The following is a 20,570-nucleotide window of genomic DNA, read 5'->3' as shown; positions in this document are numbered from 1 at the left end:
AACTCCCATAATGAACCTGCCATTCTAAACACCGTGTTATTGAGAAAAATCTCGCTAATCATTGGAAGATTTTACTACAAGATCCTGTCCTTAAACCTGTGATTCCACCAAGGCCAATGCTCACATATCACCGGGCCTGCAACATTAAAAGCCACATAGCCCCAAGCAAACGCAAAACTAACAAGAAGTCATGTAAGACCATACAATTTTACTGCAGTCTAGTTGGAATGTTCCAGTGCCAAAAAATCAAGTGCCTTACCTGCCCTGTACCTCATGGGCAAACATTCTTGATGCCGAATCACAAATGTTATTCTATATCCACCTTCTACAGTTGTTCAATTGAATATGTCATTCATAAAATGCCCATGTGGGGTTTTTTTTATGTTGGACGCACCACAAGGACTCTCAGAGCAAGATTTGGAGAACACAGTCGGGTCGTACCAATTACAGTGTCCCTAGACACTTAAGGATTATCATATAAAGTCTACCAAGGATCTCAGTCTACCGAGCATCCCACTAAAATAAACAAAAGCAGAGCTCTTCAAGAGGCTCTGCGAGTGAGAAGCTTTTTGGATTTTCTCTCTCAGTACCTTGGTTCCACATGGCCTCAATGAAGAGATATATACAATTGTCTGATTCTTTTCAAACACGTGTTTACTTTCCAGATTTATGATTTTTGTTTTAAAGATAGTACCTCCTAATTATAATTTGTATGAATATGTCTGCTGCTTTAATAAAGTCTTATATCTTATATTTTTTTATTTTTGATACCATTATTCATTTTTCGGAAATTTCAGCCTTTCAGTTACAGCCCAGCTAAACTAGTCAGCTAAAACAAACTTAAAATATAAAAAAATATATTTACTCCCCATTCTTTATAAAGTTTTTTTTTCTTTTAATATTTTCATCCATCCTTTATCTCTCCATTGTGCATAATTGTAGGAATTCCTGTACTTCCGCTTCTGACGCCAGTTCGGATCAGCCTTTCACCTCCCATGGAAGGCATCAGGGAGGAACCAAGCTCCATATTCCCACCTACCACTCCAGGCTGACTCCACCTTACACCAGCCAGTCCTAATTAACCAGGAAGAATTACAACCCATTACAACCCATACTCCGGCCCATCCTCCCTAAGACCTCCCTTTCTTCCCATTGGTTTGACAAAGAGGCCATCATCACCAAATTCTCCAGAGGATTGCTGAAGGCTCCAGGAAGACACCTAACTGCGGAAGGTGGCTTGCGGTCCACACCAGCCAGAGAGCTTGCACAGCGTTCCTGCCCAGCACTCTAGCTTGCAGAATTCTGCAGACACACCAGCCGCTACCTGCCAAACCTTGCTCAAAGGCCAACTGCTGCCTGCCAGGCTCTGCACAGTAAAGCTAGAACATCATGATTCTTTCCAATACCTATGTGCTTCTTCTTTCTGCTGTTTGTCTGCTGAGTCCCTCTAGCGAAGACAACCACATAGTGGTTGTTAAGTTCAATTGTCTTCTCGAAATGTGAGTGCATTATTTATTTAGATTTTCATGCAAATTGTTATACAGTATACACGCAGATGGAGGCTCCCTCTTTCTGTTTTACAATTCTATCACTGCCCATTTCCAGGAATATGATTTCACAAAACTGGGGGCACATTGTACTATTTGGACAGAAACAAAAAAAAAGAAATGTGTAAAAATGACACAAACCAACCAACGCTCCTCTGTACTGTGTAACAACAATTAGTCCATGGATAAACACACTAAGGATATTTTCAAACCTATGCAGTTTGTGTTTGATCTGTTTCTGCAGTGCTTTTTGCAGTACATTTTGCGTATTTGATGCGTTTTGTGTTTTTTTTCACCCCAATTGTTGCTGGGCAGATTAAAATGTAAAACGCATCAAAAACCCATAAAAAAATGCATCAAAAAGCACTACATGCTTTTCTGCAGCATCTCCATTGAAGTTTATGGAACCAAAAACACAAAGTTTTTCATTTAAAAAAGTCCCTTACCCTTTCCAAAAAACGCAGCTTGTGAAAATGTGGAGATGTGAACCTGTCGCATGGGAAATCATGTTAAATGAATGGCTGGGCATTTATGCAAAACGCAATGGAAAACACATATATGTGAACCTAGACTGAGAGTCTGTCGTATAGCAGCAATTACTGCAATAGTGGATGAATGGTAGAGTGGTGGATGAAGAGTTGGCTGGATGGATGATGGATGAAGGGTGAATGGTGAATGGATGAATGGACGGATGGATGGAACATGGTTCACCTCTGCTGCTCCCGTAAGATCTAGGCAGGGTCGCCTCATAAAGCAAGAAATAGGAAAAAAGCAGGGCACTGATGTTAATACCAAGCAAAACTATTTGGATTGAGAATGTACAAGCTTTTCTGAAAGGATATCAGTAAAAAACTGCATTACACAGCATTTCTGCAATTGTAAAAAGGCATCAACTTCACTGCAATAAAAACAATAAACTTAAAAGATGCACAAATTGAAGTTTATTTCTAATTGACAGACAATAACATTTTGATAATAACGACAAGATGTTTAAAGGCAAAATTAGTGTATACAGGTAAGACACTGCATTTACAGAGGAATACACTTATATTATCCAGTTAGAGATGTAAACAAGGTGGAAAAAAATACTGGTACAACATTTTAGAGCCTGGCAAAGTTTATGGTCCACAGTCAGCAATGTTTCAGTGTTGCTCAACATAATAAGAAATCACCTTAAAGTTGCTTCTAGATTAGTTTTGTAACTCATTGAACACAAACAATAGAGTCAATAACTGGGAAGTAAATAACTATTTTTTCATACATATATTAAGGACTCTATCTTTCTATATATATAAAAAAAAAAAAAAATTGGTCACTGCCTTCAAGCAAAAGTCAAATCACAATGTATGGAAAGAAGGGAAGAGTGGAAAATGTTGCTTTAAGAACAGTAGCATATCTAACATCAAACTGTATAAAATCTGGTCAATTAATGTACAATAAAAATGTGTAGCTTTTGCCCTTATTTTTCAGTATAGGTTTTCACTCACTGAAAGTCACCGCAGTAAGGAAATGCAGCCCCAACATACAAAGAAATGTGCAAGAAAGGAATAGGTAGTGTGATTATATAAAAAGAAAAAAAGCAAGAGATGAATAAGAAGTGCCGAGTGGTTTCTGGAAAATATGTATGGAATATTTTTCTCTAAGATCCTGAAAACATATTTCACGTGTAGTATATGACTAAATTCCTTTCTATGTTAAGAGGTCTATGTACAGGCATCAGAGAAACTATTGCGGTCAAAGAATTGTAATATTTTCCCAGCAGTAGTTTTGCATCAAACACATTTGTAGCCTGCTGAGTTCAAACACAGTTCACTGTACCACGAACATTAATAAAAGGTCAGACCATTTTACAGAGTGTTGTGCTATGTAGTACCCAGAGGCTGTTCATAAATGTCTATTTGTGAATTTATCAGATACACCTTAAATTGAATTAGCAATGATTCGCACATCCAGGTCCATAAAATCATTATATCAATTGACAATAAAATGTGTAAACAATTCAAGTGATACAGATACTTGGCTTCGTTGATTTTAAAACATATTAAACTATAGGAAAAAATAGCAACATGAGTAAAATCATTGTACTGGTCAACGTTGCGCCTAGTATACCACCAAGTGTGCTCTCGTACACAGACTTTGTACACTCTAGTTAGTGATGGCTTAAGGTGGTGACAGGTGTTGGACATGAACAGTGTTGTCCACAGCACATCTGGCTCAACTCACAAAGCTTTAACACAAGAATAATTCTCTTTATTTTAGCCATATGACTGTAATCTTCAAATCTTATTTGGCTCAACTGAAAAAACCTCACTTTTTTTAAAAACTAGTATCTTTCTCCCTGCTAGTGCTAGCTTTGTGAATTAAGCCTATTGTGTTGTCAAGTGAAAGTGAAAAGACCATACTGATTGAAAGGCTTGCAAAGAGCTTTTCATAGCTGCTAACAGCCTATATAAATAGTTAATGAGGTGAAAAGGGTTAGGTAGTAGAAATACTAAAATAGGCAGTGCTTAAAGACTCGCGGGACTTGGGGCAGCCCAGATAGCCAGCTGACAATCTTTATACGCCTAGAATGCACCCACAATGCACAGCTGCAGCCCTAAATAAATTAGTACATACATTGCTGTGAGGTAGCAAAATCAGGACATGTTAATTAATATCCTTTCTTTTTCAGTAGAAGTATGCAGAAATCCATGCTCAGGTTTATTACATTTGTCGTTTTAAATTTTGTCATTTTACAAAGACAAACTGAGTAATAGGGACTTGAAAATGTGACTTCATAGATATTGTAACCCTTGAGTCTGATATGCGGCCTCCAAATTGCTCTACAGATGTTATGGCTCTCGTAGGACTCTATAATTGTGTTAACATGACAGCAGCCATCTTAATACTAGCATACTGCAACACTCAAAGAGGATAGGAATAGCTTTCTGCGCATAACTACTAATTCATGTGCAGAGTAAGGAGTGATGTAACCCTTTTGGCAATGAAGGGAAAAACCTTTTGTGACCATGTAACTTTTTTATAACCCAATTAAAACATTATTCAGCTATTTAAGCTAATTTATTGAAGCAAAGTACAGTAATCCATAGCAGCCAATCAGAAACCATCTTTAATTATAGTGACTGCTCTGATTAGACTGCTCTTTACTTTTTACTGTTATTTTTGCTTATTGTAGATAAATAAAACTATATATATATATATATATATATATATATATATATATATATATATATATCTGTATATAATTCATCAGAGTTTCAAGTGTTAATAGTTGGTATTTCTTTAGTGCTGATAAAATGTTCAGTTTACATTCTGGTATTAAAAAACAAAAAGTATCCCATAACTGACAATAGCAACGAAAACCTTGACGTAGGCCATATTGCACCCAACTGTACCCTTGATATATTGTGCATGTACTAACAGTACTAAAAAGAGTTTAAAGGAATACAGTCCCAGAACCTAAAGGTGCTTTCAGCATTATAGAGCAGACTATGCTTGCACACAAAATTGCAGCTCATAAACAAATGCAAAAGGATATTTATATATATATATCAAGTACTGTAACTAAGCTTCTGTTAATCAATATGTCTATAAAAGAAGCTTAGAAAGGAAATTGCATACAATCAAGTAATGTTTTCAGAGAAGAACCTTGCCACAAACACTTCTAATACTCCATTTTCAATTAAGTATAAAAATAAAGGGAATCTGTTCTCATATTGGTGCAAGTGAAAAGTACAACACCACAAGATTTCTACTTGAGCAACACTGAAGGTGAGCTTTTGCTTCATGTCACTTCACAGGGGATCGATTTAGTTAAACTGGTAAACACTATACAGACTATCAAAAAAAAACAAAAAAGTATTTTCTTTTTTTTTTTATGGGTGAAACGTTTCAGAAACAAAGCTTTTAGTTATACAGAAAATAGTGGGCTAAATAGGAAATGAAGAGTAGAGGTGGTATACCAATAAGAAGGCTGGACATGTACACTACACTGTATAAAAAGTCTGCTGTATAATCACAGCACACAAATACACTTGCTAGCAGCTGCACGGAGCACACATTTACTAGATGCAGCACTAAATCTCAAGAAGAGATGAAGATGAGTTTGTGCTATTTAGCTCTGTGCTATTCAGCTACTGAATTATGGCACATTTTTAGTTACAAAGTTACTAATCATCATTAAAGAGAGAGATGTATAGGTTTACAATTCTATTATACATATTTAGTTTAGCGACCTCTAAATAGAACATTTAGTCATTTGCATAAGGTCTAATCAAAGTAAAATAGAGATTTAAATGTAAATGTATTTTTATAACCAAGGGTTAGCAAATATTGTTTTGATGTTATAACTAGAAGTTAAGTTCATGGTCCTTATTGGCTCCCTACCAAAACCAATAACTTCTCAATAAAGCACAACACCCATTACATCAATGATGATCACATTGATCGAACAGCTGACATTTAGTAGCAAGTACACTCTCACTCAAAAAAGAAGAAAGCAAAAAGCATGAAAAATGTTAAGACCATCTAACCTATTTCCAGTAAGACTGTTCATTTTACTTTTTCAAATTATTCAATTTCTAGTAGAAGATCTTCCCCTTCCAGATGCATATCAGCTTTTATATAGATTTTCTTCACTGTTCCAGAGATTGGAGAGTTGACCAAGGTTTCCATCTTCATTGCACTGAGAACACACAAAGGCTGACCCTTTTCAATTGTTTCCCCCTCTTTTACCTTGATATCAATCACCTTCCCTGGCATTGGAGCCCCAATCTGTCCCTTTACATCTTTAAGGGCTTTAGGATGGAAATGCATCTCCTGCGAAGAAAAAGAAACCAACATCATATGTAGCAATCCAAAGAACTTTAGTGTTGATATCCACTGATTGCATTGCAGGTAAATGTCTAAGTTTCCACAGCATGAGATGGTGGGTGAATAAATGTATCTGCTGAACAGTTGTTATGGTGTAACCTGGTTTTTCTTAATGTTTTTTTCAGTTGCAGCATCCTTTAAGATTTTGAGGCACCCTCTTTTAAAGATTAAAAAAGCTAAACTAATAGTTTTTCATATCATGTCAGCATCCACACATGTAGGCCACCCAACGTTAGATGTAATTTATTCCTCCACCTTTGCAAACTGGTACCAACTAGTATTCTAGTGATTTTAATCTCCTTCAGTTTCTTTCCCTCACTCTGCTAACATGACCTCTCCCCTGTGCTGAGGGAGAGGGGCAGGGAAGGGACAAACAAGTAAGCTGTGCAGGTGCCCGATGTTCTTTTTATTAACCAATATCGCCACTGGTTGTTAGGATGGCAGTGGTTGGCCCACATGGTACCCAAGGTTGTAATGCTGCACAACAAAAAACTGTGACTTTGTGTCTCTTGCCAACTTGTTGACATTGTTTGGGCAATTTATGGCAATGTTTAGGCGCTTTGCCAAGGCATCCCAGAAGGCACCCAAGTTGAAAAAGGCCGGTTTAAATAATAATGGCATAAGCAATGACATCTATATCGGCTAGTTACTTAAACCATTTATTAAACCATCTCTACTCCAGATTCAGTGACTTTATCGCATATCTTGAGGCACCTTAACACTACTGTACTTATGCAAGTTAACCTTATATACGAGAAAAAACATTTCCTGCTTTACATGGAAATGAAAATGTTGGATTACTTACAGTATGTATACTCAGGAAGTAAAGAATGTGTTCGCAATAGAAAGATGTCTTACTGTCATTTTTTAGTGCACTTTAGAACATGATACAAATATGCGATTAGTTGCCCTGAGCAAGACACACACTTTATTAGGCCAATGGCTGCTTGTCTAGTGTCCGTTTAACAGCATACAAATGAGACTGCAGCAGTTATTTCTTCACATACAGTTCCTGAATGTAAACTAGCTGTTGCTTGCTAAAACATCCGTATATTCTAAACCATGTTAGATTGTGCAAATAACTAGTTAACTAGTTAGAAATCGCCACACACTATTTTTGTAAGTTTGAAGTTTGTGTCTACTTGCCTACAAAATACATAAATATAATAAATACTTTTGGAGATTATGTTTTGTAGCACTGATCTTTCCAAATGGCTGCACAACCATGGGCTATTTATTGGGTATACAAGGAATTTAATATCCTACAGATATAAAACAGGTGGGCAGATGCAACTGCATAATGATCTTCATTCATTAGTGCAAGCAGTGGTCATAGAGCTTTTTATGCTGCGATTCTTCTCAAATACCCAACATCTACAGTGGATATAAAAAGTCTACACACCCCTGTTAAAATGTCAGGTTTCTGTGATGTAAAAAAAATGAGACAAAGATAAATCATTTCAGAACTTTTTCCACCATTAATGTAACCTATAAACTGTACAATACAACTCAGTTGAACAACAAACTGAAATCTTTTAGGTGGAAGGAAGTAAAAATAAAAAACTAAAATAATATGGTTAAAAGTGTGCACACCCTTAAACTAATACTTTGTTGAAGCACCTTTTGACTATGTTCTCTTTTCGGAGAGACAGAGTAAATAGGAAAGGTGGTGGTGTTTGTGTCTATGTGAGAAGTGATCTCAGAGTGAGTGTGAAAGAGGACCTAATTGATGGAGAGTGTGATGAGGCCGAAGTATTATGGGTGGAATTGCACATGGGGGTGCAGACTACAAAGGTAATCATTGGAGTTTGTTATAAGCCTCCCAGTGCTAATGAAGAGGTGGAGACTCAGCTCCTTGCACAGATCGAAAGGGCTGGGACAGTGATAATAACACTGTTCAACAAATTTTTATTTTTTGCCAGTTTTGGAAACAAAAGGATCCATTTTTTAATGAATTTCACATTCTGAGTTCAAATATAACAATGAAATTTGTCAATTGGCTCTAGTTTTTCTGTAAACGGAAAGTTTTCTACTATAGGCGTAATGACTACATAATGCACAATAATTATATAGATAGATGTCTTTCCACAAATATAAAGCAAGTGATATTGACTACATAACAAAGCCTAAATGGCATAATATATTGCATAGGATTACCAAGAAAAATTATAGCCATAAGCTAAGTTGAATCATTTTAATACTTAGGATTCTCACTAGTTTTGTCTTCAGTTTGTGTCGGTTTTGCTTCTCTTGGCTTTTCTCTTGTATTCGAGGAAAGGGCTATCTCTTACAACTGCACGTGACTACACGCTTCAGGTTCTTCCTCACTTGACTCAACCACGAAGGATTCTGGTGCTTTAGGAATTGGTAGCCCCTCTCCATGAGGAACTGGACGTATTGCCGATGGAATATTTGGATAGTGCACAGATAACTTTTTCTTCTTATTTAGCCCTTTTGTTGGAGGCACCATACAAAAGTAACAATTACTAACATGATCTGTTGGCTCTCTCCAAATCATTGGCACAGCGAAAGGCATAGATGCCTTTTTTCCATTCAACCATTGCTCCAGTGCCGTCCCACAAGAATTGCAGCATATATGTGGTGCCCAGCTCTTGTCCTGGTCTCCTATCTTGCAGCCAAAATACAAGTTGTAGACTTTCTTAATCATTCCTGTTATCCTCCTTTTTTGTGAGATAAAAGTCATTTCACCGCAGATATAGCAGAAATTATCTGCTTTATTCACACAAGTTCGATGCATTACTGAGTAGCCTATAAAAGCATAAAACTAAATGTAAAGACGCTGTCGAACTACAATCAGCTACAGATACTGCAGCTTTTATGCAGTGAAGTGATGCAATTAAAGGCTAATATTGCATCATCTCAGTATACATGCAATTTTCTATTGGTCACCAGTATCAATTGCGCAATATGCAGCTGAAGTTGCATCATAATTTTGAATGGCTTACGTCATTAGATGGGTGAATATATCATGGAAACTAGAGCCAATCAACATTTTTTAGGGTCATTTTCGTTTTCAGCACCCCAAAATTATGTAAGATTAGCTAATTTTATGCCCAAAACTTTTTACCTGTTGAACAGTGTAATGGGGGATTTTAACTACCCAGAAATTGACTGGAGTAATGGTACTGCAGGAACAGTTAAAGGGCAAAAAATTTTAAACCTACTACAGGACAATTTTATGGTACAGTTCATAGAGGCCCCTACTAGAAATGATGCTCTGCTGGACCTGGTAATCTCAAACCATGCAGAGGTTATTACAAATGTCCTTATAAAAGAACATCTGGGTAGCAGTGACCATAACATGATTTCATTTATTGTTAGCTGTGAACAGCAAGCACATACGGAAAAAATAAAAATGCTCAATTTCAAGAGAGGTAATTTTCCAAGGCTGAGAGCTGCTCTCCAAGACTTAGACTGGGATGGAATATTGGCATTGATGAACACAACACAGAAATGGGAGTTCTTCAAAAAGACTGTATGTGAACAAACTGCAAAATATATTCTCATGAACAAGTTTAAAAGGCTAAAAATCAAGCCTGTGGCTTACGGCCAAAGTTAAAAAGGCTATAGATAATAAGAAAAGAGCTTTTATTCAATATAAAAATGAAGGAACACTATCATCGTTTAAACATTACAAAGAATATAACAGAATATGCAAAAAGGAAATAAAGGCCACAAAAATTGAACACAAACGGCAGATTGCAAAAGATAGCAGGACCAACCCCAAAAAATGTTTCAAATATACGAATAGTAAAAAGGTTGAGTCTGAGCATGTAGGCCCTTTACAAAATAATCTAGAGTGGGTCACTGGGGACAAAGAGAAGGTAAATTTATTTAATACCTTCTTCAGCTCTGTGTATACAATGGCGTATGGCGGAGCTCTTGTTCATAATTGGCATGGTATTGACACAGCTCCAGAAGATCCACATTGGCTCACAATTGATATGATCCAAAAATATTTAGACAGTATAAAGGTGAATAAAGCACCTGGACCAGACGGCATACACCCACGGGTCCTTAAAGAATTGAGCTCTGTCATTTCAAATCCATTGTTTCTAATTTTTAGGGACTCTTTAATGACTGGCATAGTACCACTGGATTGGCGTAAGGACAATGTGGTGCCAATATTTAAAAAGGGGTCAAAATCTTTACCAAGTAATTATAGACTGGTTAGTTTAACTTCTATAGTTGGGAAGATACTGGAGAGTTTAATAAAAAAACACATAGATTAGTTTTTGCTGGAAAAAAATATTTTAAGCAACAGACAGCATGGATTCATGAAAGACAGAAGTTGTCAAACAAATCTGATTTCTTTTTATGAGGGGGTGAGCAAAACTTTGGACAGAGGGGTGGCGGTGGACGTGATATACTTGGATTTTGCAAAAGCGTTTGACACAGTTCCCCACACATGGCTAATGTGTAAGGCAAAGTCTACAGGCTTGGAAACAACCATATGTAAATGGTTAGAAATCTGGCTAAAAGATTGTATTCAGAGAGTAGTGGTTAATGATTCATACTCTGAATGGTCTAGGGTCATCAGTGGTGTACCCCAAGGTTCAGTGTTGGGACCCTTACTTTTTAATATATTTATAAATGATATAGGGTCTGAGATTTTAAATCCCATTTCAGTATTTGCAGATGACACCAAGCTGTGCAGTGGAATAACATCCTTACAGGATGTCTTCAACTAACAAGCCGACTTCAATGCACTGTTTAGTTCGGCAACTATGTGGCAAATGAGATTTAATGTTGATAAATGTAAGGTTATGCACTTGGGGGTTAAGAATATACATGCATCATACATACTAGGGGGGGGTACAACTGGGGGAATCAATGGTGGAGAAGGATCTGGGAGTTCTGGTAGATCACAAGCTTAATAAAGGCATGCAATGCCAAGCTGTGGTTTCTAAAGCAAGCAAAAATCCTCTCTTGTATTCTTGTATTAAAAGAGGTATAGACTCCAGAGAGAGATATCATATTACCCCTGTACAAATCATTAGTAAGACCTCATCTGGAATATGCAGTTCAGTTTTGGGCACCAATTCACAAAAAGAACATTGGGGAATTTGATAAAGTACAGAAAAGGGAAATTAAACTGATACGAGGCATGGAGGAGCTCAACTATGAGGAAAGATTAGAGGAACTGAATTTATTCTCTCTTGAGAAGAGGAGATTAAGGGGGAATATGATCAACATGTATAAATACATCAGTGGTTCGTATAGTGTATATTCAGTGTAGAGCTATTCACCCTGAGGTCAACACACAGGACATGGGGGAAGTCTTTACGTCTGGAGGAAAAGACATTTAATCTCCAAACACGGAAAGGTTTCTTCACAGTGAGAGCTGTGAAAATCTGGAATAGACTCCTTCAAGAGTTGGTTCTGGCCAGCTCAGTGGATTGCTTCAAAAAAGGCCTGGATTCTTTCTTAGGTACACAGAATATAACTGGATACTAACATTCATAGGTAAAGTTGATTCAGGGAATATCCGATTGCCTCTCGGGGGATAAGGGAGGATTTTTTTTCTTAGCAGGTGCAAATTGGATCGTGCTTTGCTGGGGGTTTTTTTTTTGCCTTCCTCTGGATCAACTGTGGGTATAGGATTAGAACTTTTTTTTTTTTATGGTTGAACTGGATGGACTTTTGTCTTTTTTCAGCCGGACTAACTATGTAACTATGTACCACACAGCCAGTACTTGCCAGATATTCCTGCAGCTCCTTTTAATGTTGCGGTAGGCCTCTTGACAGCCTCCCAGACCAGATTTCTTTTCATCTTTTCATCAATTTTGGAGGGACGTCCAGTTCTTGGTAATGTCACTGTTGCACCATATTTTCTCCACTTGATGATGACTGTCTTCACTGTTTTCCATGGTTTATTGCCTTGGAAATTCTTTTGTACCCTTATCCTGACTGATACCTTTTAACAATGAGATCCCTCTGATGCATTGGAAGCTCTCTGCGGACCATGGCTTTTGCTGTAGGATGCGACTAAGAAAATGGCAAAAAAGACCTACTAGAACAGCTGAACTTTATTGGGGTTAATCAGAGGCACTTTAAATGATGGCAGGTGTGTACTGACTCCTATTTAACATCATTTTGGATGTGATTGCTTAATTTTGGACACAGCTACATCCCCAGTTATAAAAGGGTGTGCACACCTTTGCAACCACATTATTTTAGTTATTTATGTTTACTTCCCCCCCCTAAAAGATTTCAGTTTGTTTTCAATCGAGTTGTACAGTTTATAGTTCACATTAAAGGTGGAAAAAGTTCTGAAATGATTTCTTTGTCTCATTATTTTACATCACAGAAACCTGGCATTTTAACAGAGGTGTGTAGACTTTTTATAGCCACTGTATCTTTTAGTTCTGGCCAAATCAAATTAAGTTAAAGAACTAGCAGCTTGAAGTTCAGACTCAGATGTTTATGTGTACCCTTAAGCAGTTTTACTGCTGCTTTTTGAGTAACAGAATCTACAATATTCCATTGTGACATGACTACCTGCTAAATGCTTAAATTTAGACTGCAGTTATAAGAAACAAATCCCTATGCAACCTTTGCTCTTCTGATCATAATTATAAATGGATTCACAAACGACCTCATATTATTCTTGACGGACCCCTAGTGTCCTTATCGAACCTACTTAATTCCTTGCAAGTGTATGGAGCACTCTCCTGTTTTCAGATCAATTTATCAATATCCTCTACCCTCAATGTCACAGTGACTTAGGACATAATTGAACATCTCCGGCCTTCCTTCCCCTTTCATTGGGCTGTCATTACTGACTCTATTCGCTATCTGGGTATTACTCCTGACCCTACTGCACTTTATGCCGCCAATTTTGAACCATTGCTCCACCGCTGACTTGGCATTCCCTAACCCTAACTTGGTTTAGCCAGTGCAGGGCCCTCAATATGACATTACTGCCTAGAGTTCTCTATCTCCTGCAGGCCCTCCCCATTCGACTACCACCCATTTTCTCTTTTTTGGAAGTTTGTATGATCCCATAAAAACCCCGTCTCCAACTTCAACTTTCCAAACATCAAGGTGGCATTGGCCTCCCTGACATCTGAGCCTATTATAGAGTGGCTCATCTTACTAGGCTGGCAGAGGTAAAACATTGGGTGGTGATGGAATTGGAGGACTCTCGTGGCACAGCAAAAAGTTGGCCCTGGATTGGCTCACAATTACCAAGAGATCTCACTAATCATACTACCCTTGGTAGCATTCTGGTGGTCTCTAGAGCTCTTCAATCTCTCCACTACCATCCCTATGATTCCCGTCCTGGGGTACCCAGAGTTCCAGCAGGGCCTGGATAATCCCCATTTCCGAATTTTGTTGGCGGATGGCCGTCTTAACCTCTAGAACATTTTGGGGACAGATGTCAACCTCTGCTCTTTGGCTCTCACCAATGCCGCAGAGCCACCTCTAGATTTCTGGCACAACCTACAGTTCAGACACTTCCCTCGCCACTGTTCCCATTCTCCGAGCCTCTATCACCAACTTACAGAATTGGAAAGCATTTGCCACAGGAGGGAACCGATCCATTTATGCGCCTCTGACTCGACCAAGGGAGGGGTTTATCCCCACCTTTCTTTCTAAATGGGAAACTGATCTCACTATGCATTTCTCCAACTCCCAGAAGTAGAACATTCTCCATTTTGCACAGAAATGTTCACAGAGGTCCAAGAGACCAATTATAAAATCCTGATCAGGTGGTATAGGGTCCCCACGATATTACACTGCATTTTCCCACAGGTCTCGGACTTGTGTTGGTGCTGTGGGACAGACCAGGGTACGGTGCTTCATATATTCTGGCCCTGCCCCAAAATTAAACCTTTAATTTTAAGCTGTAACTAGCACCATTAAACATCTGATGAACCTTGATTTAGCGGAGAATTTGGCAGCATGCCTGCTGAGCCTCACAGAACATCCCATCAAAAAGTACAAGGTCTCCCTGATGATTCAGTTGTTGAATGCAGCGAAGACCTGTATCCCTTTGTGTTGCAGATCTACAAATCTACCCACAAGGTCCCTTTGGTATTCCAAAATTAATGAGCTCAGGGACATCGAAGACCTCACGGCCACTTTGTGTGACTGGGAGGAGCTTTTCCAGGACACTTGGAGACCATGGCAATGCTATGCTTACATCGACGCTTACCTACAGGAGATTTCCAAACCCGGCTGAAGTCCTTGGGACTTGCCAGCCTCCGAACCTGGGTAAGGGATAGGATTTTTGCTTCTTTGCTTTCCTTCTAAGCTACTTTTCCTCCTCTGCTAGAGCCCTTCAGTCTCTTTTATTTTGTTTCTTTCCCTTTCCCATTTCTCAACCATTTCTCTAACCCTTCTATTTCTTCATTGCTTTTTACTGGTTACAGGATTGATTGTATGCAGCTTTGTGCTGCCTCCCTGTCAGCATTTTTAGTCAATATGGCGATACATCCCATTAAGGAGTTTTTTCTGGCCCTCAGCATCCCTTGGTGATCCTGGAATTTTTATTTTTATATGTTATATTAGTTTGTGCATGTCTGCCTGTATCTGTATGTGCCTGTTAGAGGCACCATTTGCTGATCGACATGGTGACACTCAGGTCTTACTGTCTGTTATTTAATTTGAAGTTAATTTTACATTCCAATGTTCCCTATTGATTGATAAACCTTGCTATCTAGACATTGTCCCAATTGTCTTGTTTGACTTTGTTATACCATGCTCCACTCTTACATAATTTGTACCATGCAACCTTTGGACAATAAAAAATTATAATTAAAAAATTATAAATGGAACGCAGATGCAGCGAGTAATATCATACTGCACAGAGCCAGGCAGTATTTACATATGGCAGCACTTTTGAAACCCATTTCTCATGCCCTTGCCCTCTGGGCAAGCCATACAGTCAGGAGGAACTTTTGTTTGTATCCTAAATATGTAATTTCCATATAAAGTTTACATCAGGACAACAAAAGATGAGATTAGATTTCTTGTTAAACTACAGTTAAGCTTTAACCAGTTCCCACCCAGCCAATAGCAAATTGACAGCCGAGCAGGACTTTCGTTGATCCGGGTGGGCATCATATGACGTCCTTCCGGATCGGGGACATGCTGCGGCACGGCATCGAACACAGCTGATGAGCGATCTGTGTACCATATGACCACTGTAACCAATCACAGCAGGTCACATGACAATTGTAAACAATAGATGGGTGCCTTTCATGCCTACTACTGTATACAATTATATAGTTAGTCTGGCTGAAAAAAAACAAAAGTCCATCCAGTTCAACCATAGAAAAAAATAATCCTATACCCACAGTTGATCCAGAGGAAGGAAAAAATCCAATTTGCTCCTGCTGGGACAAAAATTCCTTCCTGATCCCCCGAGAGGCAATCGGATATTCCCTGGATCAACTTTACCTATAAATGTTAGTATTTAGTTATATTCTGTGTATCTAAGAAACCTTTCTGTGTTTGAAGATTAAATCTCTTTTTCCTCCAGACGTAAAGAGTGTCCCCTTGTCCTCTGCGATGACCTCAGGGTGAATAGCTCTACACCAAGTTCACTATATGAACCACTGATGTATTTATACATGTTGATCATATTCCCCCTTAATCTCCTCTTCTCAAGAGAGAATACATTCAGTTCCTCTAATATTTCCTCATAGCTGATCTCCTCCATGCCTTGTATCAGTTTAGTTGCCCTTCTCTGTACTTTCTCAAGTTCCCCAATGTTCTTTTTGTGAATTGGTGCCCAGAACTGAACTGCGTATTCCAGATGAGGTCTTACTAATGATTTGTACAGGGGTAATATGATATCTCTCTCTCTGGAGTCTACACCTCTTTTAATACAAGAGAGGATTATGCTCACTTTAGAAATCGCAGCTTGGCATTGCATGCCATTATTAAGCTTGTGATCTACCAGACCTCCCAGATCCTTCTCCACCATTGATTCCCCCAGTTGTACTCCCCCCTAGTATGTATGATGCATGCATATTCTTAGCCCCCAAGTGCATAACCTTACATTTATCAACATTAACCACTAGGGAATCACACACAGTACATTTACTGCGGCAAAGCGGCCCCTGTTGGCAGGATTACGTTTATAAACGTTATCCTGTTTACATGCTAGGGGGCGCACAACCGCCCTACCCGATCGCGGCCGAGGGTGTCAATCACTGGGTCCCGGCCAGTGATTACCGGCAAACACGGACAGGAAGCACAGCTGCATTGTTTTCAATGCAGTCCTTCGCCCTGTCAGCTTCCAGCACACAGTTCCGGAGATAGGAGTTTAGCTTTCCAGGACAGTGGGTTCCTGTGAAGTACACACCCCCTACCCCCTATTAAAACACTCCCCTCACACAGTTAACCTTTTGATTGCCTAAAAATGTTAACCCCTTCCTCCCCAGTGCCATTAGTACAGTGTCAGTTCTTTTTTTGTGCACTGATCACTGTATTGGTGTCACTGGGGATTTCAGTGACCCCAAGTCAGTTCCCCCCCAGTGTCAGAACGTCCACCGCAGTCCCGCTATAAGTCACTGATCGCCGCCATAAGTTACTGATTGCCTCCATAAGTCGCTGATCGCAGCTATTATTAGTATAAAAAAAAAATAAATCCAGTATCTATACTGCATTTGTAAACGCTATAACTTTCACGTAAACCAATTAATTTACACGTATTGGGATTTTTTTTTAGCAAAGACATGTTGCAGAATACATTTTGGCTGAAATGTATGATGAAATTTGATTTTTACATTTTTTACTGGACATGTTTTATAGCAAAAAGTCTAAAAAATTGTTTTTTTTTCTCAAAATTGTCGGTCTTTTTTTCTATGGCTCAAAAAATAAAAAATGCACAAGCGATCAAATACCACCAAAAGAAAACTCAATTTGTGGGGAAAAACATACGTAAATTTCATTTTGGTGCAGCATTGCATGACCGCGCAATTGTCAGTTAAAATACTGCAGCGCCGTAACACATAACCGCTTCTGTAACTGCTTCTTGACCACCCTATAGCAGAAATACTGCTACAGGGCGGCACAGGTTCGCAAAATCACATATATTTATGTGATTCGCGCTCCCGCGGTTTTCATGCCCCTCCCAGGTGGCGTCAGATTGCCCGCTAGTACACCAGTAATCACATTTAACCCCTTGATTGCCAGGAAGATGCTCATACACAATAAACCTCTATTGCTAGTATAGTGTCTGTGCGGATCAATATCTTTGATCAGATCAGCACTATACCAGCGTTCACATTAGTATAGCATCCCCAAAAATGCAGCGTTAGCAGGATCAGCCCCGGCACCTGCCAGCACCTGTGTTTAGCCCCTACGCTAACACCCCTTCTCCCCCAGCAAGTGCAGTGTCAGTAGGTCACAGTCACTTGATACATTGAACACAAAACCAGTGTTCGCAGAATCAGGCCTGATCTCTGTTAGCACTTGTTGGTAAATTTTGATGACTCTCATATGTAGCAGAGTGCCAGTACTAGTGTTGTCTACCTTTTGGTGAACTGGTGAGCACTAGTGGTCTAGTACATCCTGGTCTTTCACATATCTCGTAGATTGTAAGCTCCCAGGATCAGGCCCTCCTACCCCTCTTGCATTGAACTGTATTGTTGATGTATTGTATCCCGTTATATAGAAAAGCGCTGATCAAACTGTTGGCGCTATATACAGTAAATCCTGTATAATAATAATACCAGTACTGCAGTATGACTTGGTGACATGGTGAGTCCCATAAGTGTAGTACAAGCTGGTGCAGTGGCGAGCACAAGTATTGTCCCGCAGCCACCAAGAATTCGCACAAAGGCCCGTAGAGCCCCTAGTATCCTTCTGGATGTGCTTGCAAATCCCGAATGGCAGCCCACAAATTCTGCAGCACCCGTACTTCCCCCATTCACTGCCCAACCAGGAATTCAGGTGGAAAAAGCAAATTTAACTACTCCCCTTGATTTTTTTGTAGCTGTTTTTCACGAAAGATCTGTATGCATTGTTTGTGGATCAAAGCAATTTATATGCACAACAATTTATTGCCGCCAACCCAAATTCAAACCTTGCCAGACCAATCACATGGAAATCCATTACGGTTTCCAAATTTAAATTTTTGTTGGGGGCCTAACCCTCAACATGAGCATTACTAAAAAGAAATGAATTGCGGTTGTATTGGTCCACAGACCCGATTCATCATATGCCCGTGTTCTCTGCTTCCATGGCCAGGCATAGATATGAGAGTGTAATGTGTTCTATGCATTTCAACGACAATACACTCTGTCGTCCTCGAGGTGACCCTGAATTTGACCGGCTCCACAAAATTCAGCTCCTCGTAAATCACCTTAACCAAAAATTTGCAGATGTCTATACTCCCCACAAAAAAATCTGCGTTGATGAATCCCTCATTAATTTTTCTGGCCACCTTGCATTCAAACAATTTCTCCCCAGCAAGCATGACGGATATGGGGTCAAGATGTAGAAGACCTGTGAGAGGACAAGAGGCTATACTTATAAGTTTCTGACTTACGAGGGAAGCCCCCCAGATGCCCAGACTACATAGGGAGCAGTGGCAAGATAGTTTGGGACTTGGTGTCATCCTTTTTCCATATGGGGTACCACTTATATGTGGACAATTTTTATTCAAGTGTGCCACTATTTAGACATTTGTACAGTTTTAAATCATGTCATGTATGGTATCTATTTACTCGGCATACCATCATATTTTATATCTTACCAAATAATTGGCCAATATTTTGTGTTTTTGTGCATTAAAAGTAAAAAAAGTTTTTTTTTTTGTTTTTTTTTATTTGCTTTTAAAAAATCACTGGCTGAGTATTATGTGACATGAAAAATTGTAGCACCCACCATTTTATTCACTAGGGCTTTAAAAAATATATATAATGTTTGAGGGTTTAAATTAATTTCCTAGCAAAAAATACTGATTTGTTTTCATGTGAACAAAAAGTGTCAGAAAAGGCTTGATCTTTAGGTGATTAGAAAAGTGAATGATCTGTGGCATAAACTTCTAATGCTGGGCATAAAATGCCCCCACCCCCCAAAACGACCCCTTTTTGGAAAGTAGACACCCCAAACTATTTGCTGAGAGGCATGTTGAATCAATAGAAGAATTTATTTTTTTACCACAAGTTTTTGGAAAATGACAAAAAAATGTAAAAAAAAAGAATAACAAAATTGTCCCTTAAATGACTTACTGCTCACACATGCCATGGGTATATGTGGAATTATTCTCCAAAATACATTCTGCTACTTCTCCCGAGTATGGGGGTACCACATGTGAGAGACGTTTTGGCAGTCTAGCCAAGTATAGGACCCCAAAATCCAATAAGCACCTTCAGGCTTTTAAAGGGCTTTATTTCCTCATTACACTTCCTGACTACCTATTACAGTTTTGGAGGCCCTGCAATGCCAGGATAGCACCAAACCCCCCCACGACCTCATTTTGAAAATAGACACCCCAAGGAATTTGATAAGAAGCATTGTGAGTATTTTGCAGATCTCGTTTGTTGCCACAAGTTTTTGGAAAATTAAGAAAAAAAACAAAAACATATTTTTTCTTTTTTTATATTTCAAAACCTTGTGAGAAAAAATTAGATCTGCAAAATACTCACCATTCATTGGGGTGTCTATTTTCCAAAAGTAGATAATTTGGGAGCGTTTGGTGCTATCCTGGCATTTCAGGGCCTCTGAAAATGTGATAGGTAGTGAGGAAGTGAAATGAGGAAGTTACGCACCTTCTGGCTTTCAAAGTGGTCATTGGATTTCAGGCTCCTGTATGTGGCTAGGCTCCCAAAAAGTCTCACACATGTGGTATCCCCATGCTCATTAGAAGTAGCAAAATGTATTTTGGGGTGTAATTCCACATATACCCACGGCATGTGCGAGAAATAAATAATTTAAATGACAACTTTGTATAAAAAAAAAATGTTTTTGTCATATTTCAGAAACCTGTGGAAAAAAAATAAATCTTCCATGGACTCAATATGCCTCTCAGCAGATAGATTAGAGTGTCTACTTTCCAAAAAGGGGTAATTTGGGGGTGTTTGTACTATCCTGGTATTTTAGCACCTCAAGAAATGTGATAAGCAGTCAGAAAGCAAAAGCTGTGTAAATTCCATTATCTATACCATA

General features: G+C 38.8%; 1 protein-coding gene across 4 annotated transcripts in view; it reads right to left on the bottom strand.

Moving 5' to 3' along the window:
• Positions 1 to 2,465: 2,465 nt before the first annotated feature.
• The window catches only part of PC (pyruvate carboxylase), a 1,112,699-nt gene continuing 1,094,594 nt past the window's right edge, over positions 2,466 to 20,570 (bottom strand). For all 4 annotated transcript variants that reach the window (XM_089689964.1, XM_089689966.1, XM_089689965.1 and 1 more), the window contains one exon: positions 2,466 to 6,365. In XM_089689964.1, coding sequence (XP_089546090.1) covers positions 6,117 to 6,365 — 249 coding nt within the window. In that variant the 3' untranslated portion in view covers positions 2,466 to 6,116. The remainder of the gene's footprint in view (positions 6,366 to 20,570) is intronic.

Source organism: Staurois parvus, unplaced genomic scaffold, assembly GCF_062004578.1.
Source record: "Staurois parvus isolate SC_StPar_1 unplaced genomic scaffold, SC_StPar_1.0 ptg000505l, whole genome shotgun sequence".
NCBI lineage: Eukaryota > Metazoa > Chordata > Amphibia > Anura > Ranidae > Staurois > Staurois parvus.
This window is presented reverse-complemented; position numbering and strand designations above follow the sequence as displayed.